Here is a 27,251-nt window from a genome sequence, read left to right on the forward strand (position 1 = left end):
TGAGTGAGAGCCTTCTTCGGCTCTGCTCCCAGCTTAGAGGCTACCCTCACTTTCCCGAGGCTCCCTGACCCTCCCCCAGCACTCCAGGTAGGCAGTTCCTCAGGGTATTGTGCGGACAGCCTGAGTGGGGGGGTGGTACCAGGGAGCGGGAGCACCACCTGCCTGCCTGCAGTGCTGTCGCGGACCACACGGGGGCAGGAGTCACCTCCGCGCTACCCTGGCTGGCCAGTCCCATTTCAGGGGAAAACCTACACGGCACCCACTGGCCATTACAAAGTCTTTGGTATCCTAGCCCACAATCCGGGGAGAAAGCATACCTCTTGACCTGTTAGTGCCACCCAGTGGGCAGGGGGTCCTCCTCTGGGAGACCAGTGTGCGTGGCCGGACACCCCAGGGAAGTCAGGGGTTAACACACTACCCCAAAGATTGGAGCTTCAAGCCTAGCTGATAGTCTTTACAGTGCCTGCCTGCTACTGACGCACAGGGTGTGGCACTTTCTGAAGCTGGGGGGGGGGGTGCCCACAGGAACTTCCTCAGAGGAGCTCCCTGACCATGTGCCCCGCCCTTTGAAAGTAGGCAGCCTCCAGGTGTGTTAAACAGCTTTAATCTCGGTCATTGCTGCTTCGGCACAGTAAGAAATATTGCACATGATCAACATGTTTTGTTCTGGGGGGGGGGAAGGGGAGGGAATCACCTTCTTAGAAAGTACAACCCAAGTTGGGAAGGCAGAGGGGGTGGGGAGGGAACCCTCCCCGTGCCTGTGGCAAAGTGCAGGAGCCCCCACCCCCCAAACTAACCTGAGTCCAGCCCCTCTGGGGAACACGAGGGGGGCATGAACTCCCCCAGGGGCCCCGAGGCCCACACTCCCCTCCAGTGTGCAGCCCTCACATGAGCCAATTTGCATAAAGTACAAGTGAAAAACGTCTGAAGGTGACACCCCAGGTTATGTACAGGGCGGGGCGAGAGATGGGGCCCTGCTGCCCCCCAGCACAAGAGCAGGCCTCGTTCCGACCCTCACTCCAAAGGATGAAATGGCTTTACAGGGGGGAGGGAGGTCACCATCTTTACCACACCCCCATTCCTGCCACCGACATGTGTCCTGAGGGGCCACTGCGGGTCCTGGGACCTTCTCAGGAGCCCCTCACCTGCCAGTGGCAGCTGTGGAGGAGCCAGAGGGCGGCGGCGGGGAGGCCTGGGGGACCCCCTCCCAGCCAGGCTGTCCGGGTCCTGACTCAGGGGGTGGAGGCAGTGGGGGGGCGGCCGGGCTCGGGCCAGAGTCTGAGCCAGGGGAGGCGGGATCAGGGCCCCCGGGTGCAGGGCTGGGCACTGGAGCAGGGGCAGCAGCGGTGCCAGTTGGGGGCCCGGGCAGGGGGCCCTCGGCCCCCGGGGGCTGCTCGGCGGGTGTGGCAGCCTGCATGATTTTCTGGCGCACTTCTCGGATCTTCAGCTGCAGGCACACCTTGGAGGGGAAGATGTCTGCGTAGCGTGCCTGGAAGGCGGCTGTGGCCTGGGCTGTGGGGAGAGGCAGGGGTGTGAGGGCGGGCAGGCGAGGGGTGCAGGCGGGCCCCCGTCCAGATGCGCCCTGCGCGGGCCAGCTCACCCGAGGGGAAGAAGCCGTGGTCCTGGAAGAGCTGCATGACCAGGGCGCGGCGCTGGTCCAGGGTGCGGCGCAGGGATGAGTAGGGCACCTTCTCGTACTCGAGCTCGCCCAGCACGTCCTCACCTTCCGTGCCTGGGCGCGGGCGGGCACAGGCTCAGCACCCACGCCCTCCCTCTCTGAGAGCCCCCTTTGCAGGGAGGACGCGAGGGCACCGGCACCTGAGCCGTGGGGCAGGCAGCTCCCCCAGCTCGGCCCACTTGGCACCTGTACCTGGCCGGTCAAAGGTGAAGATGTCTCCCTCGCACTTGGCGCTCTTGGGGGTGTTGGGCTCAGAGCTGCAGCTGGAGCGCCTCCTCATCTTGCGCTTGGGTGAGGTGGGGTCCTCGGGCGCTGAGTCCAGGTCCGTGGAGCTCTTCCTCTTCTTGCGGTAGGAGCCCAGGATGGCGCGGGGCGAGGTCGCCAGAGACTGCAGGGTGGGAGAGGGCAGCACCTCCTCGGGCCGGAACTCGGGCAGCTCAGCAAAGCGCTCTTCAAAGTCCACCTCTGACAGGACCCTGCTGGAGAGCCCGTAGGGTCACTGCCCCCGCCCCCGCCCCGGCCTCCCCGTCTCCCGCCGGCCCCCAACACTCCGCCCAGCCAGCCAGGCCATGCTCACTTGTCCACTGAGTCAAAGGTCTTCTTCAGGGGCGGGGGCCGCACCTTCACCTTCTTGCCGGCAGTCGGTGCCTCCTTGCGCTCCGGGGTCTCCCCGGCCGGCCGCCCGCTGTTGCCCTCGCTGCTGCCACTGGGGGCTGGAGCTGGGGCAGGGCTGGGAGGGGCGGGGGTCTCCCCGCGGCTCTCCAGGCCCAGCCCTGGGACGCGCCAATCTGAAGATGAGCCGGGGAATCTGCCACCCTGGAGTGGGGCATGGGCAGGGAGAGACAGAGGAAGGAGCCTGAGGCTGGAGAGGTTACAGCCCAGAACCCTCGGGCCAGCCAGACAGCCTTGGAAGGATCCACTCACACGGGAAGGGTCATGGCAGAGACAAGCGGGAAGGGCCTCAGGGGAGAGTTCTTTAGCCCGAGACACCCAGGCCCGCTTTGACGAACAGACAGACGGGCAGAAGCCTAAGGAAGATCTCTTTTCTGCCCTGTCCCCACAGCTGTCCACAGCGCTCACCAGGCTCTCGGGGGCCTTGGTTCCGGCCCGCTCCTCGGCAGGTGGGAGTGGGAGCGGTGGAGGGCTGCTCCGGGTTGTGGGTGCCCAGGTCTCCAGGGAGGGTGGTGGGACAGGTGTTGGTTGCCCCTCCACTTCAGCCTCGGGGGCCATTGGCTCGTGGGCTGGCCCAGGATCCAGGGGCTGCCGGGATACAGGACCAGGCCGCCCGGGGGCCCCTGCCTCAAAGGAGCCCACGGGAATGCTGGCAATGGCCGCCTTCACTTTCTGAGGGGCCTTGGGAGCTGGCCGCTGGGCCTTGGGGGCCACTAAACTGTAGGTCATAGATCCTGCAGGCAGGCAGAGAAGAACATTCCTTGGGTGAGGCCCGAGACTGGAGCTCGTACCACCACCAGTCCCCCGCCCCCTTCTCCTCCCCACCCTGTGCTGCGGGGTCCAGCACCCACCTGTGGCACTAGGAAAGGGACTGGTGGGGGCTGGGGTGGCAGTGGCGGGGGCAGGCGGACCCTTGGGCAGGATGGCGGCAGCAGGGGGCGTGGTGCTGGTGGCCACAGTGTAGACCAGGCTTGGGGGGGCCTGGGATGGCTGGGCCAAGGGCGTTGAGGAGGTGGGTGCAGGGCTGCCAGGATAGAAGGCTGTGATGACAGGGCCTCCAGGGGCTGCACAGGCAGGAGGCAGCTGAGGGCTAGGCACAGGCGACACGCCCACCTGGCCAGGAGCCAACAGTGGGGTCTGGCCTGCCAGGACGGTGAGGGAGAAGGAGAGAGAGGAATTGGCATCAGGGCAGGCCAGGAGGGCCCCAGCCCCACCCTGGTCCCCAGCTCTCCCTGCCAAACCCCCTCACCTGAGAGCAGGGGCTGCACAAAGGCAGGGCCACTGGGTCCCAGAGAGGTAAAGCCCAGGGCCACAGAGCTCGTGGGCCCATAGGAGGTCACTGCCCCAGCCTGGCTAGATGCAGGGCTGGTGCCCAGGGGCAGCGCGTGCCCACCGGCTGACTGCACGTAGGTGATCCTGCGGCAGGGAGGGGACAGGGAGGAATGAGTCAGAGGGGGGGCTGGATCCACCCCGCCCCTGCCTCTGGCTGGGCCTGGAGTACCTGGTGGAAGAGGGCAGCAGGACCTTCTGGGGCTGAGAGGTGGGGGCTGGGAGCGCAGCTGGGCTCAAGGGCGGCACCAGGCCGCTGGGGGTGCTCACGGGCACGGGCGTCAACTGGATGATCTACAGGGGAGAGCACCCACCAGCAGGCGTGAGACACTGGATGGGACTGGAGGGGGGGCTGGGGACCAGCAGGCACTGCAGGGTTTGGAACGAGGGCAGGGCAGAGGGAGAGCAGAAGACAAGGCAACAAGGAGGCGTACGGACAAAGGAGGAAGGAAAAGGCTGAGAAAGGAAAACCAGGACTCCCACAGACAAGCACACACAGGTAAGCAAGAAGGCTAAGGCAGGGACACAGGCAGGGAGTGCTCACCTTGCTGGAGGGCTGGGCACCGTTCTGCACAGGTACTGAGAAGGGTGGGCTCACCAGAGGCAATGGCTGGGTGGCCCCTCCACCCCGCACGGACATGCCTGGGGCTGCCAGGGGCACCAAGACCTTTCCTGGCAGCAGCTGGGTAGAGCCACCAGGAGGTGGGGCCTGCACGGGCGACACTGACTGGGCTGCAAGTGAACAGACCACGGGGTGGGTCAGTGGCAGCCCAGGAAAGCCAGACAGACTACTGCTGCCCTTCTGGCGCTTGCCCAGCCCAGATCTCACCTTTGGGGGGCAGGGCGGAAGGGACGGACTGTAGGATGGGGATGCCACCAGGCGTGGGTGCAGTAGCTGCCAGGACCTTGCCGTTGGTGGAGGCGCCCGGCGGGAGGGTGAAGCGGATGCTGGTGGTAGGTGCGGGGGCACTGGGAGCTGCCGCCTTGGCCCCAGCAGCGGCTGCAGGTGCAGCTGCCACCTGGAGCTGCTGGGGCAGTGTGGGTAGGATGTACTGCACCTGTGTGATTCCCCCAGCCTTGCCCAGGGTTCCCGGCTGCAGGATGCCCAGGGGCACTGGCCCATTGGGGCCACTCGCAGCACCTGCTCCTGAGCCTGAGGAGGGTCCACTGCCAGGGGCCCCTTGGGCAATGAACTGGACAGCAGGGGGCGCTGGAGCCCCGTAGCCTGGGCTGCCCACCAGCAGGTTGGTGACGGTGGCAGGTGCCTTTCCCACAGTGCCTAGCAAAGGTCCAGCCACCAAGTGTGGGGCTGGTGAGGTGGCTGCTGTGGACTTCCTGTCGGAGTACACCAAGCTGACGCCAATTGGGGAGCCCCCAAGAGCTCGGGACCCAGTGCCCGGCTCAGTCCTGGCACCTGCTACGTCACTTGGTGCCACCTCAGCCCGGCCGACGGTGGGGAAGGGCTTGGAGGCAATGGGCACGGGAGTGCTGCTGACTGGCCGCACCACGTTAGTGACCGTGGTGGCAGCCGGGCGAGACAGGGGGGCTGTGGGAGCCCCGTAGGCCAGCGACGGGGCCGGGGCAGAGGGCATTCGGGCCCTGCCGCCCTCCCGGTCTTCCTTGTTTGGGGGCAAGACCAGTGTGTGCAGGAGGCTTCCTGCTCCACTGCCAGGGGACACAGAAATGACCGAAGGAACTGGGGGCTCCAGGGACCCCACACTTTCAGGTCTCTTGCGCCGGAAGGCGGCAGGGTCTGCTGGGAGGAACCGGGTGGCCTTGGAGGGAGTCATGGGGCCCCCAGGCCCTGGGGGCGGGGGCCGGAGAGGGACTGTTGTGCTGGCTGGCCCAGACTCCTGTGTCTGGAAGGTTCCTGAGCCCAGAGAGAAGGAGGGGGCAGCTGAGGCGGAGGAGGAGGAGGAGGCGGCGGCAGGTGAGGACGAAGATGGGGTGGGGCCATAGCCCTTGCCAAAAGCTGAAGAAGGGTCTGGGGGTCCAGGGGGCTCAGGGTCCAGGGGCGGACGGCAATGCGTGAAGGAGGAACGGATCACAGGCGAGAAGACCTTCCGGCCAAAGTTCTGGGTGGAAGAAGGGGTCACACCATGTTGGGGGTCCAGACATGGAGGCAGAAACCACATCCCCCCCCACACCTGACCCCATCACCCAGGTCATGCAAAGGCTCGCCATTCATCCTGGCTGGGCCCCAATATCATCCAGGACACAGAGCTTGCCCACTCTGGGTCTGAATCTCTCCCCAGATTTTGACAGACAGAGCCCCTTCCTGGAGCGGGATGGGAGCACGGGGGTGGGAGTAGCGGCTTACCTTGCTGCCCTCAGGGTCCTCCCCAGAGCTGTCCCCACTCTCGCTGTCAGTCACCCGCTCCTTGCACTTGAGATCAATGTCAGTGGTGCTGAAGCCGTCTTCCGCTGAGGGAGCCAAGGGTTAGGGTCAGCAGTGGGGTGGGGCAGGGAGGGGCCAGAGGGACAGCCTAGAACCAGGGCTCTGGCCTCAGCTCAGCTGCAGGTGACAGGAGGTGTCCTCCAGGAGCCTCACTCCTCAGCCCAAAGTGACCCCGTCTGAACTGCCGAGAGATCTGGTCACACCCAGTTTGCCAAGAGCAGGGCTGGGTTACTGAGGGGTCTGTAGGGAGAGGGTGCTCAGCCGGGAACGAGCGGGACAGAGAGGGAGCCTAGGGCCTCGCCTCGGGTGGAACCTCCGCCCCTCCCCCCACATCCCCACCCGCATGCAGGTTCCAGGCCACGCCCCACTCACCGATGACATCGTCATCACCCTCCTCCTCACAGATGACCATGCGTTCCTCATCACTGGTCATGTCCTCACTCGTGGCCCTCTGGGAACGAGAAGCTCGGGGGGGCAGCAGGGGGGGCCGCCCACCAGCTGCCAGGGCACCCCCATCACCAGGAGCCGCGAAGGGTCCTGGCGCCCCATACTGGGCAGTAGGCTTTGGGCCAGAGTAGGACACGGGGCCAGACACCATCTACAGGGAGGCAGGCAGGGAGGGCTCAGCCAGGGCTACCACCTTGGGCAGCACCCTCTCTCTGTGCTGCGCCCCTCCCCCCAGGGGACCCACAGGCCCCACCTGAGTCAGCTCCTGCAGCGCCTGGCTGTCCGCCTCCCCGCCGTCCAGGCTGTGGACACCGCTGTGGGAGAAGGCACGGGGCCGGGCGGAGCCAGGCGCCACCGGGTGCAGCCGTTCCGCCCCACAGGAGTTGCTCCCTGGGGTCTTGGTGTCTGAGCTCAGGAGGGTCTGGGCAGTCACAGACAGCAGCTCCGTCGACACTGTGGAGGGGAGAGTCGGTCAGAGCGCCCCTGGCCAGTGGACTGGCCCAGGCAGCCACAGGTACATCTGATTAGGGCGCAAGGGGGATAGGTCACCGCCCTGGGTCACACCCAGTGGGAGAGACTCGATTGCCAGTCCAGCCTTTGCTCTCCACTGGGTCCTGCCCTCAGGGTGGGGTGGCAAGAGGCCGGACCATTCCACAGTGGCCATGACACACCTTCACATCAAGTCTTGGGGGAGGGTGTACCCACAGGAAGACGTTCAGAAAAGCACAGCAGGCGGGGTCGAGCACACGGGTAACCTTGGAAATCAGAAGCCACTCATGGAGCTACTCCTATCTCATTCGCCCTCTCGGAAGCAGCTAGGCGGACCAACAACCTAGGATTCTACCCATTTTTCTGCTCTGTGACCAGACCACTCAGAGGCTCAGGATGTATCTGCTAAAGGGGGGTGGTTCCGAGCATGATCGAGTGTAACTCTTCTCCAAGGCGGGCACCGGAGTGAGGGCTTAGCACACTGCCAGTTGCGAATGACACTGCCAAGGAGCCCTGGTGGCACTGTGGAGTGGGCGCTGGGTTGCTAACCCTGAGTTCGGCGGGTCAAACCCATCAGCCATCTAGAGGGAGAAAAACAGGACTTGCTCCTCTTTTAAACAAGAGTCTCAGAAACTCAGAGACACTTCTACCCCATCCCACAGGGTTCACGATGAATCAGCCGCGAACTGATGACAAGGGGCTTGGTTTGGGGCTTTTGGGACCTCCCAGGTGGCGCGGTTGGGTACCAGTTGGGCCGCTGATACCAAGGTCAGTCGTTCAAACCCACCACCCGCTCTGCTTGAGAAAAATGCCGCCATCTGGTCTCTCACAGGCAGCGCAGTGGCTAGGAGTTGGGGTGCTGACCACAGGGTAGGCAGTGGGCAATAATCAGCTGCTCAGCAGGAGGAAGATGAGGCTTTCTGCTCCCTCAGAAACCCCGCAGGGCCGGTCTACTCTGCCCGGTGGGCCAGTTCAAGGGTAGAGCCAACTCGATGGCCGTCTGCGGTTGCTGGGAGACGGCTCTCATGCACACCTCCAGCCTGCACAGCCCTCTACTGGGTGGTGCCCAGTCTGAAGCGACTCGACGGCATTGGTCTTGGGTCCCGTTTCTTTGTGGTGAAGGGGCCACAGATCACAACAGTGGGCAGGGGGTGAGCAGGTGAGGGCTAGGGCAGGGACAAACCTCCAGGGGCGGCTGCGGTGCCCGTCTCTGACATGCTCCGCTCCCGGGGCTCCTTGTGACCCCCCGGCAGACCCAAGCTGGTGGGCTTGGCTTCCGAGCTGGACTTCTTCCGGTCCTTGTTGCACCACTTCCAGTCTGGGTGGGCCTTGAAGTGGGCTTCCTTTACCTGGGGAGGAGGGGGGAGGGGGACACGACAGGTGAGTCCTCACTTCTCACACTCTGCCAGAGGAGGCCTGAGCGCCCCCCGGGAAGGCGTTACCTGGAAGGCCAGGTCATGGTACTTTTGCTTCTCCTTGGGCCCCAAGGCATACCACCACTCCCCCAGGATCTTGCTGACAGTCCGGTTGTCCTGGTTGGGGTGGCGCTGGTGGACCAGGGCCCGGTGCCGCTTGCTGAAGATCATGAAGGCGTTCATGGGTCGCCGAATATGGTCCTTCTCACGCTGGTGTGGACCCAGCCCCGAGAGATGAGGGTTAGAGGCCAGGAGGCAGCTGGGGGCAGGTGGGGGAGGGGTAGGGAGGGCACACGCACAGGGTGAGCAGAGGGTTAGGTATGGCACCTTATTGGGGCTGCGTCCGTCCTTCTCCGAAGACGAGTCTCGTTCTTTGGGCAGGGCACTGAGCGACTGGGTCCGGCGTTTTCCAGGTGGCAGAGGCAGTTGGATCTCAGGAGACATGATGGAGAGGAAGCTGTGGGGAGGAAGGGGGACAGACAAGGACCCTAAGGACGGTGTCCCCATGGCCGACGCCTGTACTCCCTCCTGGACCTCGGGGCACTCACGCATCGTCGTGGTCACTCTCCGTCTCACTGTCCAGGCGGGACTCTCCCGGGGGACCAGGGGCCTCCTCTTCGGTAGTAGGAGGGGGTCCCTTGCCAGGGTCCACTCCACCCAAAGTGTGTGGGGGTCCGGGCCCTGGGCTTTCAGGGCAGATGGTTGCAGGGGGCCTCCCAGGGTCAGCATTTCCTGTCCCGCTGGGTGGCTGCTCGTGAGCAACAGCTGCTGACTCAGCAGGTTCTGGGAACAGAGAGGTGGATCAGAGAGCCCCCTGGGCCCCCTGGCCTCCAACGGCAGGCCCCTCCTCAGCCACCCACCCCTCACCTTTGCTCTGATTGGAGGCCACCAGGTGGCTGGCAGGTTGCTGGGCCTCACTGGGCTGCACAGAGGGGTCGGGCTGGCTGGGGGCCAGGAAGGGGACTAAGGAGTGCCAGGGAAAGACGGCCACGGAGCGAGGTTCCACATTCGTCCATACTGTGGGAAGGAGCCAGGTGAGTCCGGCAGCAGGAAGGCCTGGCCATGACCCCCCTCCCCCTGCTCAAATTCTTCTTCGAGGTCAATAAGGGTGGCCCCACCCCTTTCCCACAGCCCTCCCGGTCTCAAAGTCACTGAGGTGGACATGGGTGGGCAGTGACACTCAGATCATCCCGAGCCCCCACCCCGCAATGAAAGGCTTCCAGATTTATAAACAACAACAGAAAAAAAAATAGAAAAATGGCTTGGAAATAGTACACACCCCCTTATTCCCCCACCAGCCCTGCCCCCAGGGACCAGGCCTGAGGAAAGACTGGCTTCTGCCACAACCAGGTCATGCTTGGCTGCCATCCCATCCTCCCAAGGCCCAAGACCTTGGCCATGCTGGGGAACCTCCCCCCTAGGCAGTGCCACATCCCCCTCCCTCACCCCTTTCCCTTGGCAGAGGGCCCCTCCCCGCACCACACCCCACTCAACTTCTCCCGATTAACCACAGACCTCGGTCTCCAATCTCCCTTCTGCCCTCCCCCTACTAGACTCCAAGGAGTCCCTCAGACGTGCCCAGAGCCAAGCACAGGTGGCTTCAGCATCCCCACTTGCACGGAGGAGGCCGGCCCGTGTGCTGGGCTGTGCTGAACCTCTCTGCTTATCTGTAGCCTGACCTCTGGCCTGCCCCTTGCCCAGAAAGAGGGGAGGGTGTGCGCCTGAGAAGATGAGGCTCCACAACGGGGACTCTGAGAGAACTGTTACAAGCCTGTGCCCCCGCCAGGCCCCAGGCCCAGGTGTTTCCTTCAGCACACACCACAGGAAGGCACGCCCCTGGGGCGCTCACCTTCAGCCTCAGTGCTAGGCTCCTGGGGCAGCCTTAGTGCGGCTCTGGCTTCCCCTCCAAGGGCCTGGTTCCAGGGGGGAAGTGGAACCAGCAGGGGAGGCCCCTGCTAAGGGGCGCAGGCTGAGGACAGGAGGAACCGCCCTCCCCTGGAAGGGTCTCCTTTACTCCCAGCCTCTCCTTGGCGCAGATCATATTGACCTGAAGTGACACCCCCCCCCCATGTCTTCAGAAGCCTGGCCTGGGGGTGGGTGGGAGGGGAGCTTGGTGGGAGGCCGCCGCCGGCACTCTAACCTGATTCTGCCAGGGGCTCACAGAAGAAAGGTAGCCAACAGTATCAGAATGAAGTAGGCTAGTCTTGGTCCCTAGGATAAAACCCTGTGCCCTAGCCCAGCACCTGCTGGGCCCTCCAACCCTGTACCGCGGCGCCCAGGAACCTGGACCAGGTCCTTTCTCCACAAGGATCGCCCTCACCAGGGCCGGGGCCAGCAGACAATGCAGGGGCAGTTCTCTGGATCTGCCCCTTCTGGAGGTGTCTTGGCTCTGTCCCGCTCCTCTTGGAGTAGTGCACCCCAACACTGCTGCCCGTGACCCTGGTGCCGACGGACGGCACACACACTCACTCACTCCCCCAGCCCTGTCCTTGGCCCTCGGCCTCGGCCCAGCGTCCTGACCTGTCTCGCAGGCTGCTCAGGTCCCCCCACCGGCCCCAGAGCCAGCCCCTCGGCACCTTGCACCTCCGGTTACCCGGGGCCGTTCCAGCCCATCACCTAACGTGGCGCGGTGTCCCCAGGTACTCCTCATTCGTCACTTCGACCCGCTCCGCGCCCACCTGCTGTCACTAACCACTCGCCCGGCCCGGCGCTCTCAACTTTCCCCGCCGTCGCCCCTCTCTACTCCGCTGCCTCCCGCAGCACCGGGCAGTGACGGGGCGCGGGCGATACTGACCGAACATGCCGAGTCCACGGGAGGCCGCGCCGGACGCGGGCACCAGGGGCCTGTGGGCCGAGTACATGGTCCGGCGCGGGAGCCCCCGGCCGGGACTCGCGCCTCCTCAGAGGCGGCAGCCGCTCCTCCTGCCGCCACCGGAGCGGGCTCCTCCGCCGTCGCCGCTGGGGCCGCGGGGGGAGCGGGAGGCCGTCGCCGCATGCCCCCCCGCCGCCCCCCTCCGGCCGCCCCTCCAAGGGGGTCTCCGCCGGGCGCGCCTGCGCAGAGCGCCGCCTGCCTCCCGCCGCCCGGGGGGCGGGGGAGGTCAGTGCGAGCCGGGGCCCCGCCCCGCCCCCCCGGAGCGCGGGGGCCGTCACAGGGCGCGCGGCTTGGGGGCCATCGGCGCCGCCCCCTCCCTCCCTCTCCCTCCTCCCGCGGAGCCGGGCGGGCAGGCGGGCGGGGCAGGCGGGGCGGGGTGAGGCGCGCGTGCGCGGGGGCGGCCCCCACCCCTGCCCGCTCGCTGGCTGGCTCGCTCCCTCCCTCCCTCGCAGCTCCGGCGGGTAACGGCGCTGGCCCCGCGCGCCCCGGCTGGAGGCGCCGCCGCCGCCGCCGCCGCCCCGCCTACCCGGGCCCCAGGCCCGCGGCTCAGCGCCGGGTCGACCTCTGGCCTCGGGCGGGCAGACGGACCAGCGTGCGTGCGTCCGTCCGTGCGCTCCGAGCGAGCCCTGCGCCGAACCACCGCCGCTTCCCCGCCCCGCCACTACTACGCGCTCCCCTCCCCCCACGCGCTCCCCCCGCCCCTTCCCCGCTTCCCCCGCGGCCTTCCGCGCAAGCCCGGCCCCTCGCGCGGCAGCCCATTGGCTGCTGCCGCCGCGCGCGGGTCAGGCCCCGCCGCGCCCTTCCCTATTGGTTGCCCCGCGGGAACGTCAGTCATATGCAAATGAGGGCGGGGCGGGGCGGGCTCCGGTTGGCCCCGAGCCGGCCGGGGGCGGGACCGCTGGAGGAGGGTGGCAGAGGGCGCACTGCAGTAAAGGCACGGAGCCAGGGGGGGCGGCTCGGGGCGCCCGCGCTGCGGAGGCCCCGGGGTTGTGTGTGTCCAGCCCGCCCGTGAGAACACGCTCCCGCGCGGGCGGCCCGCCTCCCTCACGCACACCTGGGCGGGCAAGGCCCCGCAGGGCAGAAAACGGTTGGTTTGGGAGGTGTCCTTGTGCCCTCAAAGCAGCACAGTGGTATACACAGAGACATATCTGTATGTACCCGCTAGGCCCGCACTGGGGGATTCAATCAACTGCTGATCCAAAACATTGGTGGGGCGGGTGCAACTGCCTGGCCAGAACAATCTCTCAGAGGCGGAGGAGGAGTGCTTATTTACAAGGCATTCACGCTCAAGGCGCCTAGAAATCATTTCGAGTATACAGAGAACTACTCCGCTCTATAAAAGGAACTTGGGCTTCGGTGCTTTTGGTATCCTCAGTGGTCCAGAAACCAGTCCCATTGTGGATACCAAGGTATAACTGTACCTTGATGCCACATCCATTAGCTTGTCACACCCACAGTCTCCGCCCACGCTGGCACTGACAAAGTCACACAGAAACGCACCTAACGTACTGCCCCATACACTCATTCTCTTCCACCCTCTTCACATCACCTGGTCACATACATCCTGTCATACATGTCCCATCAAGGCGGAGAGGTGTGAAATCAGCATACAGGCACACAACCTATCAAAAAGGCAGTACTCTCTCGCCCCCACCTCACTGCCACTTCCATCCCACAACACATCCCACACCACCACCACCACCATCACCCCCCCCACACACACACACGCTCACTCTCCCATCTTCACACCCACACAGCCTTCCTGACACACAGCACCTTCGATCCCACACACTGACCCCGTACACTGTAAATGGCCCATCCCAGGCCTGATCAATCTAGTTTGGGACTCAGACCCTTCAGCTTTGTGATCAGTATCTGAAGTCATTGGCCAATGGCACTGTTGGCCACCTGGGATCCTCCACCTAACTGCTCAGGGGGGCACAAAGTACCGTTACAGGTTACAGTCAGTGCTAAAACACCCACCCCCAGCCTGAAAACGGGGCTGCTGTGTGCTGGATTCTTTTGTTCCCTCCACTCCATAGCCACAGCCAGCTGGGGTGGTATGTTTTGTTTGCCCAATGGTCAGATGAGACTGGGATCATGCAGTAGGTTGCAAAAACCTGGTATGCCAAGTCGAGGGCTTGAACCTCACGTTGGGCACGGGCACCAGGCAGGGCCACCCAAACAGTAGCACAGGCATAAGGCTCTACTATGATGCTGGGGAAACTGGCCAAGACAGAAAGGTCAGAGGCCCAAGGTTGGGTGGGGCCCCACTTAAGAGAGATACAGGTGCCGGTCTGGGGTCCTGGCAGGCAGAGGTACAACACGCCTCGTGTGGGTCCTGACAAGGAAGGCCTGGAGGCCTGGCACAGAGTTGCACCTGGGCAGGTAAAACCAAACAGGTTAACAGGTTCAGATGAACCATGACTGGGGCTCTGAGACAAGGCACAGGAGCAGAGAACCCCAGCTTGCCCCCTTCTGATGGAGCCCAGGGCAAAGTGGGGGAGATGCTACAACACGGTAACCTGAACCCTGAGGGGCAAGGCAGGCCTGTAGCCTGCTGACCTCCAGAGACTGCAGGGCCAGACACTTGGCTGTGAGCCTGGAGGGGCTACCCGAGGGACTATTAGGTGGCTGACCCCTCCTCCCTCTGCAACCCAACTTGCAGACCCTCCATTACCTCACTACCCCAGGGACTGCAACCTGAAGCAGGAATCAATGTGGCCTGCTACCTCCCCACCGCTACCCCCTCCCCTCCCTTCCTCACCCCACCGTGAGTCACCTACTAGCATGTTAACCCATTCCCTACTGCGAAGCTACCCTGGCTCAGAGCTCAGAGGGGCCTTGGCCCCAGCTCCCCCACTGCCACTAGGTGAGAGAGAACCTGGCCTGGCAGTGGGGAAGGAGGCTCCCCACACATCTGGGAGAGGAGCACATCTGGGAGAAGCCACAATGCGCAGGGAGGAGGACTGAGAAGAGGCCCCTTGCAGGGCAGGGTACAGCCAAGTGGTGGGGGGTGGAGGGGAGGAGGGGGACCCAGCCTGGCAGGGAGGGGTGAGGATCCGGGCGGGAAAGGGCCCCCCTGGCCTGGGCGCTGGGCCAGCCCTATACTTAGATTCCATTGTTCTGGATGGAGGAACCCTGGGTGGGGGTGAATAGGAGGGACCTTCTCTCTCTCATCCTTCCTCATCCCTAACTGGGGCCTCCAAAATTGGAAAAGGCTGAGGGGGTTCCCCAAACCAAGGTCCCACCCCATCTGGCATTGGCAGGCCTGTCCCTGAGGCCACCCCCACCCCCTCACCAACTACACAAAAGGCCTGGCTCAGAACCTCCCCCAAGGCTGCTGTACCACCCCCCACCCCACCCCACCCAGTCCCGGGGACAGGAGCCCAGCCAGGAGATAGGGCAGCCCAGGGCAGCACAGGCCGAGGCCTGCCTGGAGGCCCAGGGTGTGCAGCAGGGCTGCTGACAGGCTGAGGGACGGGCAGACAGGCTCTGAACTCCTGGCGGCAGCCGTTTATTGAGCCCGGGAGGCACCGCGCCCCAGCCACCCGCAGCTCCCCACCCTATACTCCAGGCCAGGGTCCCCGCCTTGGCTCACCACCCTGGTGTCCCTAGCTCCCCTCACCCGCTCTCCCTTCTGCACACACACCCCCACCCACCCACGGCGGGCGGCGTCTGCAAGGGCCAGGGTTGCCTGGGGAACAGCCCCGGATTGGGCTGGAGCTGCTTGGGAGGGATGGGGGGCTAAAAATAGCGCGGGGTGAGTCAGTTGTGAGTGGGGCTGGGGGAGGCAGGAGGACCAGGAGAGGCAGGGGAGGGCCCCCAGGGACTGAGAGATGTGTGGGATACGGGCGGGCAGAGAGGAGAGAGAGAGAGAGAGGAGGGTCGGGATGTGTGCTCAGAGGTAGGAAGGGGAAGTGAGGAGGGGAGATAGGAGGGGGTCCCCCTGGGACTGGTGTGAGCGGAGCTGAGGGGGGCACAGAGGCCTGAGTGGAGGAGGAGGAGGAGGGGGCGCCGCCCTGCGATCCCCTCCCTCCCGCGCGCACGAGATTTTCCACTCGCTCTCTGGCCCCTCGCCAGAGCCCGGCGGGTCCCACAAAGCCGCTTTGTGCTGGGAGGGCGGGCGGGAGCCCGGCCGGCCTGACACCCACGCGGGCCCCGGGCGGGGCGCGGGCCAGCTGGCACCCAAGCTGTCTGGAGGGGGGGGGCGGCAGCGACGGCGGCGTGGAACCCAGCGCCAGGGTGCGGCCACACACGGGTTAATGGCGCAGAAAAGGGAACAGGCTCTGGCCAATCGGCGGGCGGCTAGCGCCACGCTGGCCAATGGCAAGAGCAGATCGACGGCCCTCGGGTGGGGGCGCCTGCCCCCCCCCCGGGGCACGGGAGTCGGCAGCTCCGCGGGCCTGGGGGGGGGTGTCTGGGCGTGGCGCTCGTGGGCTGCACCCAGTTCTCACGACTACTCGATACGAACTGCGCTCGGAGGGGCATCGGGTCCACTAGTCAGGCGGTGGCACGGGACAGCATGTTAATCCAGGTCCGCCTGCCTTCGCGGTCAGCTTTCCAAGAAAGTGTGCCGCGGGGGTCCCCAGACCCCGGGCTCCATATGGGGCGCAGGGACGGGGCGCGGGCGGAGGAGGAGGTGGCGGCGGCGCGGCGGGCTGGGGTCCAGCCGCCTGCGGTGCAGCCGCTGCCGCCGGTGGTAATGGGAGCCAGACGCCGTCGCCGCCGCTAATGCGCCTCCCTCCCGGCCGCTAATGGAGTCATTAATGCTGGGGCGCCGGGGCCGCACCCCCTCCCCCCCAGCCCCACTCCCCAGAGCATCAGCACGCTGTCCGCGGCCACCACCAGGAGGCAGCGCCACCTCTCCCGGCGCTGCCAGGCAGCGGAGCAGCTGGGGTCTCTAGCACGAAGTCACCGAGACCACCCCAGCAACCTCACCAACGCCTCCCACCTTCCCAGAGCGAGGGGTGGGGGGGCCCTGCCTGAGTCTCCTCCTTCTCCCAGGCAATCCCAGCGGGCTCTGAACTCTTGCTCCACTGTCCACAGACCCCCGGATGAGCATGCCTCAGCTCAACCTGGCCTTCACACCTGGCCTGGCAGCGCCTGCCGCCCTTGGCACCTTGTGGCCAGCACCGGGCCTAAGAGTTCACACCCCTACACCCCTCCTGGCCTGGGCTCAGGCAGCTGCCACCACCTGCAAGGTCATCACCCTGAAAGCACCTACTCACTCCTGCTAAGTCTGCTCACAAGCTGCCTCCACAGAGAAGCCCACGGGCACCTCCCTCACCAACAGACGGTCCTGAGCCACTGTCTGGCCTAGCCTCCGGCTCCCCAACACTCTTCCTTTTGCCTGCCTTTCCCACCCGCCTGCCTAGTCCTGGGTCTACCAGGAGGGGACCCAAAACCTAGAGCGCCAAAGGAAGCTGACTTCTGGTGTTGGCCGTGGGGATGGGAGTAGGGTGTTATTATTTGAAAATTTATAGAGATGTTGATGGGTAGGATTGAACTAGAGTGGGGAAACTCAGGCTCCAACCCTTCACCCTTCTCTGGGCCTGGTTTTCTCTACCAGCCTGGCCTCTGGGGTCCTACCCACTGGGATGGGCTATATTCAGAACTCAGATCATAATACAGGGCAGGAACGGTGGTGGGAGGACAGGATGATATGGGTCTGTACCCTCTGGTAGGTGGGTGGGCATCAAAGCCGCTTTCCTGCCACCACCCCATGGCCGGATCTCCTGGCTCGGCCCTTTTAGCCCCTGCCTTCCTGCCTCTCTTACAAACAAGTGCTTGGGGGCGGGAGGGTGGGTGGGCAGAGTAAATGGACCAGCAAGATGCCTCCTGAGGCCTCAGTAGGTTTGGGTGACAGTACCAAAACAAACAAACAAACAAAACCCAATGAACAGAGCAATCCCACTCCCATCAAGTTGATGGCAACGCACGCGACCCTTGGGGCAGAGTAGACCTGCGTTGGTTGCGGGAGTTTTCGGAAGCAGACAGCTTCACGGGTTTCCCAAGGACCAGTGGCAGGATCCAACCACTGACAGTTGACAGACCAAATGCTTCTCTGCTGTGCCACAAAGGCACCTTTTGGGGAGCAGTAACCCAATGCCATCGAGTGAAGCCAACTCCCAGAGACCCTGGGCAAGGTTTTTCAGGCTTCTAGATCTTTGTGGGAGCAGGAAGTCTCCTCTTTAGCCCTCACAGCAGCTGGTGGGCTTGAACCACTTACTGCAGTTAGCAGCCCAGCACCAAAACCGACAGCGCTTGGACAATCTTCCAGCTCTCTCCAAGACGGTCAAGGGGAACCTGGTACTGCCTGCTACATTCACAGAGGTGCCCAGGAGGTGGGGAGGAGGGGGGAGTGGAGATGGGACAGCAAGTCTGTCTAAAGAGTCAGGGAGGGCGGGTAGTAGAGAGACCAACATGACCTGGTCCGGGGCGGGGAGGGTGGGGCACAGGATCCCAAGACTGGGTACCAAAATTGAAGGAACGTAAGCCCAAAGGTTAGGCCAGGGTTGAAGTGTAGAGTCTGTCAATCCAGAAAGGAGAGCTAGACTGGGAGAATGAGGCCTAGAAATAGAGTCCTAAACGTGACAGACTGTGGAACCCAAGGGAAAGACAGGCAGACACACAGTAGCCTGGTGAGAGAGACAGGCATGGGAGAAAAGGCGCCACCTGCCAATGGGGGAAGGCAGGCGGGAAGCTGGGAACCGGGAACTGGGAGGGAAGCCTTGCTAGGAATGAGGCTGAGACATCTGGCCCGCTGGGCAGGGGCTGCAGGCCCTGGAAGAGGGGCGGGGTGTTTCCTCTCCTGGGGAGCAGGCGGGAAGAGCGAGAGAGAGAGGCAGCAACAGCAGCTGGCCGCCTGGCCATGAGCAGAATGTGGAGAATGCCGGCCGCCTGTCCCGGCATGTCCCCCAGCGGAAGCAAATGCCTAGCGGGGGGACAGGAGCAGGCAGGCTGCCCTGGGCCACCCCCCTCGCACCTGCTGCCCTCTGAGTGAGGGTCAGGCCCCGGTAGGGGCAGGCACGGTGCACCCTAGGCCACCAGGCACGGTGCACCCTCCCTGGCTCTAAGCGGGACAGGCCCCTGAGGCGTCTGTGTCCCAAGGGTGTAGAGAAGGCTCCATGGGGACAACAAAAGGAGTTGCTGGCTGGGAACCCAGGGGTCACCTGGCTACTTCGGCAGGGGTGTTGACTGTCGGGGGGGGCTACTCAGGACACCCCAACTCCCACCCAGGCTAAACCCTGGGCAGGTTCTGACGACTGGACAGCATCACAGTCCTCCCCTTGGACACTGGTGCTGACCACCTTGACTTTACTTCACGGGTGGGCTTCAAGGAGAAAGGCCGAGCCTGAGGACTTGGGAATGTGGCAAATGCCCCCAACAAGGGCAGTTGGATGACTGTTACTGGCACTGTTTCCCAGTCTGATTTACAACCTGGGCTCTCGAGGCTCAATCCCCGCGTTCGAATCCTGGCGCTTTCTCTTCCTAGGTGAGTGAGAAGCAGCAAGTCACTTAACCTCCCTGGAACCGTGGCTTCCCCCTCGGCCAAACAGAATTCCTTAGTTAGGCAGACCTCAGTTGGGAGGAAGCCACCATGGCGTCAGCATTGGGCTGCTAACCGGTAAGTTGGCAATTCAAAACCACCAGCCGGGCGCCTGGGGAGAAAGACAGGGCTTTCTACTCCCGTGACAGGAAGAAACCCACGGGGGCAGCTCTACCCTGTGCTGTAGGGTCGCTACTGGTCGTCGGCACCGACTCCACAGCAGGGAGTCTGGTTTTATGGTTTGAGGGGGGAGGCGGGGCGCTGTGAGCTTACAGGGCATTTACTGAACATGCCTCACACATGATCCCGTGCTGCCGTGACTGGGATGGTGATTAATTGGTGATGAGGCTCTCGAGTTCTGGCAGTCAAGAGAAGGGCCCCCGAGCTGTCCCCTCCCAGCCTGGACAACCATCCCCAGGAGACCCTTCAAAAGTGACTCCCCTTGTCTCAGCTAGAAAATAGTCCCAGGAGTCCGCCCCCCAGGGGCACCTGCTGTGTCCAACTCCAGGGCACTGTGCAACAATACCCACTGTGAGAACTGACCCGTGGAGGGCAGCATCCTGCCTCCTGCACACTCCGCGCATGATCTCCAGATGGCCCAGCCCCAACGTCCTCTCCTCTCTGGGGTCTTCACGGGGAGCTCCAGCAGGGCAGGGCCTGCTGCTCCACAGTCAGCCGAAGAGGAGGCACATACCAGCCCCCTCCTGTGCCGGCTTCCCAGGCTCGGGGCTAAGCAACCCCACACTCCGCTCCGTCCACCACGAAGCCAAAGCACGGCACCACCTGCTCCACACCCCCTGCCCCCTGGCTCCTTAGTGCTCCCAGGATAGAGCTCAAAAGCCTTCTGGGGACCCCATGCCATCGGCTCCAGCCGACCAATCCAGCGGCCGCATCCTCAGACTCCTCTGCCTTCTAGAACCTTCCGCTTTGCAAATTCCACTTCCACATTGTCTCCCACCCCCACCTGCCTGGTCCCCCTCGCTCTTGCGTGCTCTTCAATCTTCAGTGCTGTTCCTGGGTCTCTGGTCTCTATTTTAGGAGCCCCCACCCCCCCAGCCCCATTACTCCCCACTGGACTGGGTACCTCCTTTGGCCTTCCACAGAGTTCCCAGACCGGCTCTGACTGCTCTGGGCTGCCTTGTCTACTCTGGTGGCTTGTGTCCCCAGAACCACTGAGCACAGGGCCAGGCTCTAAGAGACCCTCAGCCCACAAGGGCAGGCAGACAGGCAGACAAACAAGGAAAAGATGCCAGGGAAGGGACTGGTGCCGAGGGAGGTCTGTCACCCTCCTGTGCATTGTCCCCACGAGGACTGGCCTGCATCCCCAGTTCTTTCTCAAGCACGTGGCTCTCCCCCAACTCCAGTGGGTCCCCAGGAGCCAGGAGTCTTCTCAACTCCCTCTTCCCCAGGAAAAGCCTGTGAAGGGTTCTGACGTCGCCAGACCCCAGCCCCAGGACAGCCAGACTAGACGTGCACCCTCAGGCGAGCACAAGCAACAGCCCCAGTCACCCTCGGTGGCATGGACTGTGTCCACGTGATAGACAGGACACAGTGGGGCAGGTGAGGCTTCGAGCCCAGCCAGGGTCCTACCTCTACCTAGCAGCGGCGAACTTCCTGGCACCTCAGCTTCCCCATCCTCTATGTCCTTCTATGATGAGCGAGCGCCAGCCTGTCAGGAGCCCGGGTGGCCCAGCGGTCTAAGCACTGGGCTGCCAACCACAAGGGAGGCGCTTCAAACCCACCGGTCCCTCGGCAGGGTTTTTCGGTGTCACAAACGCCAAGAAAGTGTTCTACTCTGCGGATGAACTGGCAGCGGCTAACGGTGGCTGCCAAGACCAAATGAGCTAATACCTGGCAATGGCTTCAAACGGGTCAACTGCGAGGGGCATATCACAGTGGGTAGGGGGGGCAGTCAGGAGACGAACGGGACCCTGGTAGTGCCGAAAGGTAAAGTTCTCGACAATTCAAACCCACCACCTGCTTCTCAGGAGAGAGAGGAGGCTCTTTGCTTCCGGAAAGGTTACAGCCCCCAGGGAGTTGGAACAGATTCAAAGGCAGCAGGTTAGGTTTGGGGTGGGGGAGAATTTGGCGAGCAACTCAGGTGCGTGCCTGTCCCTGTGATGGCCGCGAATCGGGGTCATTATGATGCTTCCTCATCAACTCCCTGGGGGGATGGGGTAAAGGTCCAAGGACTGCCAGCCCCTGACCCAGGGAAAGACGAGGCTCCAGGGGCAGGGCCTGAGAAACAGCACCCTGGGTCTTCCCCTGTGCAGCGCACATGGGCTCTAGAGACACCATCTCTGCAGAGAGGCTGCAAACCTGCCCTTGTCCCCCTCCTGAGGCCGGGAGCATGCTTACAGCTCTGCTCAAGGACGTCCCTGCCATCCCACCCATCCACCAGCACGTCTTACCTGTCCCAGGCCGGCCCATGATGACCTCCTTCTTGGGAGCAGGATGGCTGGTGTAGCTGCTGGGCACGAGGACGGGGAGCAGGGCAGCGGGTGAGGGGTGGAAGGCCACAGGCTGGAAGGGCGAAGAAGCCAGGCCAAAGGTGGGCATCGGCTGGGCCACGGCAGTCGGCGCGGCTGGAGGCACAGTGATGGGTACGGGGGCCGGCAGGGGCGGGGGCAGGCCAGGCTTGCCACTGGCCGCCCCAGCAGGGGCCGGGGTCTCCGTCTCACGGCAGCCCCGCCCGGGGCCCCCTGCCCGGGCCTCACTGGCCAGGCTTGCCTCTCCGGGGAACTTGGAGGGCAGCGGGACGTCGGGGTTGCGGACAATGACGGGGGAGTCCCGCTGCACGGCGGGCACCCTGCGCACGGAGGGCCCTGGGTCCGAGGTCAGGCCGGCGGGCGGGGGCAGCAGCAGCAATGGGGAGGGCTGGCGGGAGCGGGAGAAGGGCACGGCAGGCGACACGGCGCGGAAGCCGGCCGGCGTGGAGGGCGTGGGGGTGTGGGACACCGAGTCCACGCCCGAGTCCAGGCTGTCGCTCTTGGAGAAGTCCGGAGCGGTGCTTCCGGGCCCGGCACCGGGCGCCCCGAGCACCCCCGGGTGCGGCAGCAGCTCCGTCTTCCGCCGCCCGGGGCTGATGGGCACAGTAAAGGTCAGGTTGGTCTGGAAGGTGGGCAGGATGCCGGAGGAGTGGCGCTCCCGGGGGGCGGGCGGCGGCGGGTGGGGGCCCAGGTCGGGCGGGGTTAGCATGCCGGCCTTCGGGGTGCTGGCGCTCAGGTGGCGGCTGCGGACGGCGGTGCGCTGGATGACCGGCGAGGCGTTGATGGGGCTGAAGTTGGCGGGCCGGAAGCCGAAGAGGGGCGAGGGCGAGGGCGAGGGGGCGGGCGAGAAGGGCGACTGCGTGGAGACCGGGGAGAAGGAGGGCGTGCCCGAGCGCGAGCTGCCCAGGGACACCAGCATGACGGCCGCCTCGCACTCGTCAAACTCGAAGCGGGACAGGTCGGCCGGCGCCACCAGGCGTGGGCGCGAGTCTCCCCGGGCGGCCACGCTGCTGGCCTCGCTGTCCCGGGACGTCTCGTCGCCCCAGTCGAACTCGGTGCTGCCCTCCCGGGCCGCCACGCCTCCCGGCCGCCCTGCCCCGCCGGGCCCGCCGTCCGCCAGCCCCTCCATCTCCTTGGTCCGCATGGACAGGTGGCGCGAGCAGTAGCCGCGGCGCTGCGACTCCTTCATGCAGCCGTCCCGCGAGCACAGCCGGCGCCACTGCTTGCCGTTGAACTTCTTGCGGATCCCGTTGGGCGTGCACACCACGTCGCCCTTCTTGTACTTCTGCTGGGCCGCGGTCAGCGGCGTGCGGGCCCGGGCGGCCGGCGCGGGGCCCTTCTCCAGCGAGGCCACGCTGCTGCTCCGACTGCCGCCCTGGCTGCCCTCCTGGCAGGGCGAGAGCTGCTCCCCGGGGCGGCCGGGGCCTGCAAAGGCTGGAGACTTGGGGGGCGGCGAGAGGAGCTGGGGCGGAGGCAGGGGGAGCAGAACGGGCGTCGCGCCCAGGGCTGGCGGGTGCTTCCCTTCGCCCTCCTCGCAGGTGCCCAGGCTGCCCCCAAAGCTGATCTTGGAGACCTCGGCATCCTCGGGCTGCTTGGGGTCCAGCGGAGCAGGGCAGGGCGGCAGCGTGGCCCTGGGCTCGGCCGGCTCCTCCTGGGGGGCTGCGGAGGGCTTCCTCAGCAGGGCCTCGGGTTCCCAGGGGGGTCGCAGCAGGCGCAGGCTGGAGCGGGCCACCCACACTGTCTCCTCGGGCTCGTGGAGCGGCTGAGGGCTGGGCGGTGGGGGGCCGGGCTGGGCAGCGGAACCAGGGCCCAGGCGGACCTTGTAGGCAGCAGGCTTGGTGGCTACTTCTACCACGACCCCCTCACGGTAGGCTGCCGCGCCGGGCTCCACGCAGGTGCACACGGGCATGCCTACTGCCAGCGCACCTGGAGGCGGCGTGGCGTCGAGAACCACATCCACACCGCTGCCGCCTGCCCCCCCCTCGTAGAAAGTCAGGGCCCGGTCGCCTGGAAACTGCACGCCCAGGTCCTGGCTTCGGCGCACCTGCCGCACCACCGCCGGCAGGAAGAGGCCGTCGCCTCGGCGCGCCAGGACCCGCTGGGACCGCAGCTGCCGCAGGTCGTAGCTGCCTCCGGGGGTTCCGGGGGGCCAAGGCCCTGGTCCGCAGGCCTCTGCGGGCTCATCCTCCAGGTCGGCTGAATGCTCGCTGGCGGTGTCGGTGGATGAGGAGCGGGTGGAGGTGGGCGGCACGGGAGGCAGGCCCAGGGCGCTGGCATCCTCAGGCGTCCGCGCGCGCTCCTCAGGGGTCCCCGTCCCGTGCTCCTCCACGTACTTCTTCTTGGGCGCTCTCGACTTGAACGTGGCCGTCTTACGGCTCAGTGAGGGCTCCCAGCGGCCTGCCTCTCCCTCCCCCTTAGGGTCTTCGGATGGGCCCAGGACTGGGTCATCAGGGTGCAGCTCTGCAGGTGGCCCTTCTGCCCCAGGGCCCCGTTCGGTCACCACCATTGGCGCCACCGCCGCTTCCTCGCCCTCCTCAACAGCTTCCTCGGAGCCTGGCTGCTTCGTGGCGGCCACCACCACCTCTTCCTCGTCCTCGGGCTTGTCACCCTCCCCAGCCCCTCGCCTTCGCAGGGCCTTGGCCCTGGTGGCCGGGGGTGACTTGCTGCCACTGCTGCCAGGAGCAGGGATCCCGGCACACGCTTTCTTCATGGGTTTCATCTTTGTCCCCACCCTCAGACACCTGCAGGGTGGGAGGGGGCAGACAAGGGTCATTGGGAGCACTTCAGGAAGATCCCTCGACAAAGCCAGTGAACCCCAAGACTTGCCACCGGCTGAGGCCACTGTCTGCATTCCAGGGACCCCAAGGCCTCTTCTCTGGTCACCCTCAACTCTAAAGGGGGGGGGGTTCTGGCCAGCACCCAGCCACAGACTGTACACACATACTCGGGCTACCTCTGCACAGACATGCTGCCACACGGCCCCACGGGAAGACACGGTGACAATTTGCACCTATGGAGCCAGGACTATGTGCCTGGCTCAGTGATCACCTGGCCTTTCCCAACATCCCTCAGACCCGCCTCGGCCGGCCAAAGAGGCAAAGGGTACCCCCAGCCCTCTTCGCCCAGGATGAACCCAAGGCACAGGAGGAGGTGGGGGGGTTTATGCAATGCCACTCTCCCAGGAGCTAGGAAACCAACGCAGAGCTGGGGTCTAGACCTGGGCAGCTGGCCTCGGGGACTAAGATTCTGTTTTAGTGTGCTGCCTGTCGCATGAGCCAGCGGGCACACGTCCGCACACTGTCACTGTCCAGGGGGTCCTCTCACACTTACACACATGCACTCGCACACACTCGTATGCCCAGAGATGCAGAAAGGGAGGTGACCAGGCTGCGAGGTGAGCTCCTCCACTCCCCAACCCCCACCCCTCTGGGCAGCCTGGCATGGCCAGGCATTATGGGAAGGAGTGGGCAGCTAAGAATCCCCGGGGACGGCTGCCCACTCGGCCTAGCCCCGGGCCTGCCAGGTACAGCCATTCTCCCCAGATCCTGGCAGGGAGCAGGCAGGGGCACGTCCTGGGCAGGAGCCCATACCAGCACGAGCACACGCGTGCGCGCACACGTACACACACTCCATCACACAGTGGGGGGCACAGCTACATCCCAGGGTTTCGTCCTGCTCCCTCCCCCGTGGGAGCCTTCCTGTCCCCCCCATCCCCCCTCCCACCCCACAACCCCCAACTGTGAGACCAGCCCCTACTTCTGGCTGTGTGCATCCCAGCCCTGGAGCCAGCTGCTCCCCCACCCCCACCCCACCGGCCCCAAATCTGCCCTCCGCCTCCAGGTAGGGGTAAGTGGGAGAAGGTCAGAGAAGGCAGGGCCAGGCCGGCAAGCCAACCTCACCCACTTCCTGAGCAGTCATTCTTGCCCGCCGCCCCCTTGCAAGCTGCCCTTAGGAAAGCAAAAGGGAGAAAAAACTTTCCTTCCAAGTCACTGGTGGGGCCCAGGAGGCCCCTAGGAGTGTTGGGGACCCCAGGATCCTCTGTCAGGCTTCCCGGGGCCATCTGGCTTCCTGCTGGGCCACTGGGGCCTGCTCCTCCCGTGGACTCTGCAGTGCCAGCCTGCCCCTCCCTGGGGTCAACCCTGGGATCCTCACAGAAAAGCCCGGAAGGCCTGGGACTCCCCATACTCGTGCTTGGGCAGATACCACCACCTTTTCCCCACTGAGCCGTTAGGCCACCCTCCTCAGGACTGAGATCTGGCCCCAGTCCTGCCCGTTCCTAAAGATAAGGCTTCACCTAGTCCAAGCGGGGCCCTCACCACCACACTGCCTGGGCCAGCCTCTTCACCCCAGAAGCCAAGTCTCTTGTTTCCCCTGGGGTCTTTATTCCCTTTCTGTCCCTCTCTCCCTGGATAACTCCCACCCAGGGCTCTGGGGACCCTCACCTCCCTTACACTCTGAGGAGTAACTCCCTAAAGGCAGGCCAGCCGAGGTCCTGGCAATGCGGGCGCCTCGTGCCCTCTGCTCCCACCAGCCTGGCACCAGGTTCCCTGCCATTCTCTCCCATCCTGTCACCACCTCTACCTCGCTCCTCACAGGGCCTAAGGCCCCTCCTGTCACTCTCCTCACCTCATCTCTCTGTCACCTCTTCCTCCCAGCCACTCTCCTGTCATCCATCTCCAGACTTGTCACCCTCTCTCCCCATCACATCACCTCTCCTTGTCACCCCCTCCAACTCTGTCCCCTCCCTTACCATGTTACCCCTCCATTCCTGTTGCCCGTTCTCTGCCCACCACAGCCTCCTCATCACCCCTTTTCTGTCACCCTCCCCACACCACTTCCTCCACTCTGCGCCCCCCTCCCCCGGTTCCCACCAGTCCGCCCACCCCTTTCCCCCTTAGACCCCTACCCGGTCCCTGCCACCTGTCCCCTCCCGACCCCCAGCCCCCGGAAACCCTTTTGCCCATGTCAGCCCTGGCCCCGCCCCTCACCTCGGGCTCAGCGGGGTTTCGGGGCGGGGGGCCGTGGCTCCGGCTCGGTCCGGTCCGGTCCCTCCCCGCCCCCCCTTCGGCTCTCCCTCTCGATTCTCCCTTTTTTTTTTACTCCAACACACAAAATGGTGAATGGACCTGCAACAGCTGGAGCAGTCAGCCAATCGGCGACCACAACCCCGCTGACCGGCGCCGGCCTAAGCCAATAGATATTCGCACCCTCACCGGCTCCGCCCCTCAAAGAAGAGAGACACTCGCAACGACTAATAGTGCCTACCCGGCAGCGCTAAGGGGCGGGGCCAAAGTCCAAGACCTGCCTCCCTCGGGGACCGACACCAACTTAAGCCTACGACCGCCTGATCTGCCTAGGATCCTGCCCTACAACAAGTGATGGACACAAGTCTTGGCCAATTGCAAGCCACCTTAGGGCCAAAAGACGAATACAGTACCCAATCACCCCGCAGCCTAGGCCGGAACCCAGGCTCTGTGAGGGACAGTAGCCAATGAATCGCAAGGGGGAGGAACTATTGGATGAGCTACCCAATCAGCGGCCTAAGAAGGCGTGGCCAGAGCATTTGTTGACTGGCTAATCGCAATTCCTGCTGGGAATAGAAGTCTTCTTAAGGTTCTGGCCCATAGTTGATAATATATGCCAGACTACAACTCCCATGTGACAGCGTCTGGACCACCAAAGAATCCGGGCGAGGTGAAAAAGTCGGAAAGGGCAGTTCCTGGAGAGTATCACTGGACACCAGGAGCATCTGAGACCCAGGGCCCCGACTCACCCGGACTCCCGGCTCTGGCGTCGCCAGTGGCTCCTCTCAGCGGCGGCTGTAGCGGCACGAGGAGGAGGTTCGAGGAGCAGCCAACCGCCACCCGCGAGCCCCGCAACCAATCAGTAGCGCTCGGGGCGGTGCAATGA

General features: G+C 64.7%; 1 protein-coding gene across 5 annotated transcripts; it reads right to left on the reverse strand.

Moving 5' to 3' along the window:
- Nucleotides 1–588: 588 nt before the first annotated feature.
- Nucleotides 589–27,251, reverse strand: CIC (capicua transcriptional repressor). Of its 5 annotated transcripts, none has more exons than XM_075537987.1 (20): nucleotides 27,115–27,251; nucleotides 21,264–24,082; nucleotides 9,296–9,445; nucleotides 8,977–9,211; nucleotides 8,756–8,885; nucleotides 8,456–8,638; nucleotides 8,197–8,362; nucleotides 6,778–6,977; nucleotides 6,450–6,675; nucleotides 6,000–6,103; nucleotides 4,509–5,754; nucleotides 4,224–4,411; nucleotides 3,852–3,973; nucleotides 3,600–3,766; nucleotides 3,202–3,492; nucleotides 2,759–3,084; nucleotides 2,256–2,494; nucleotides 1,871–2,157; nucleotides 1,601–1,732; nucleotides 589–1,512 (listed from the first exon to the last, which is right to left on the reverse strand). In XM_075537987.1, exons 2-20 carry the CDS (start codon nucleotides 24,058–24,060, stop codon nucleotides 1,142–1,144), a joined length of 7,560 nt encoding a protein of 2,519 aa, XP_075394102.1. In that variant the 5' UTR covers nucleotides 24,061–24,082; nucleotides 27,115–27,251; the 3' UTR covers nucleotides 589–1,141. The 5 variants fall into 5 exon arrangements, with proteins under 5 accessions (XP_075394102.1, XP_075394103.1, XP_075394101.1 ...); XM_075537988.1 differs by lacking the exon at nucleotides 27,115–27,251 and adding an exon at nucleotides 26,330–26,479 and having other exon boundaries at nucleotides 1,871–2,154; XM_075537986.1 differs by lacking the exon at nucleotides 27,115–27,251 and adding an exon at nucleotides 26,330–26,479.

Source organism: Tenrec ecaudatus, chromosome 18 (genome assembly GCF_050624435.1).
Source record: "Tenrec ecaudatus isolate mTenEca1 chromosome 18, mTenEca1.hap1, whole genome shotgun sequence".
Lineage (NCBI taxonomy): Eukaryota > Metazoa > Chordata > Mammalia > Afrosoricida > Tenrecidae > Tenrec > Tenrec ecaudatus.

Coding starts and splice junctions, on each gene's coding strand:
- CIC (XM_075537987.1), bottom strand. CDS start 24,060: ATGAAACCCATGAAGAAAGCGTGTGCCGGGATCCCTGCTCCTGGCAGC. Junction 3,085..3,201: donor TCCCTTTCCTAGTGCCACAG/GTGGGTGCTGGA, acceptor GCCTGCCTGCAG/GATCTATGACCTACAGTTTA. Junction 2,495..2,758: donor CCAAGGCCCCCGAGAGCCTG/GTGAGCGCTGTG, acceptor GCCCCACTCCAG/GGTGGCAGATTCCCCGGCTC.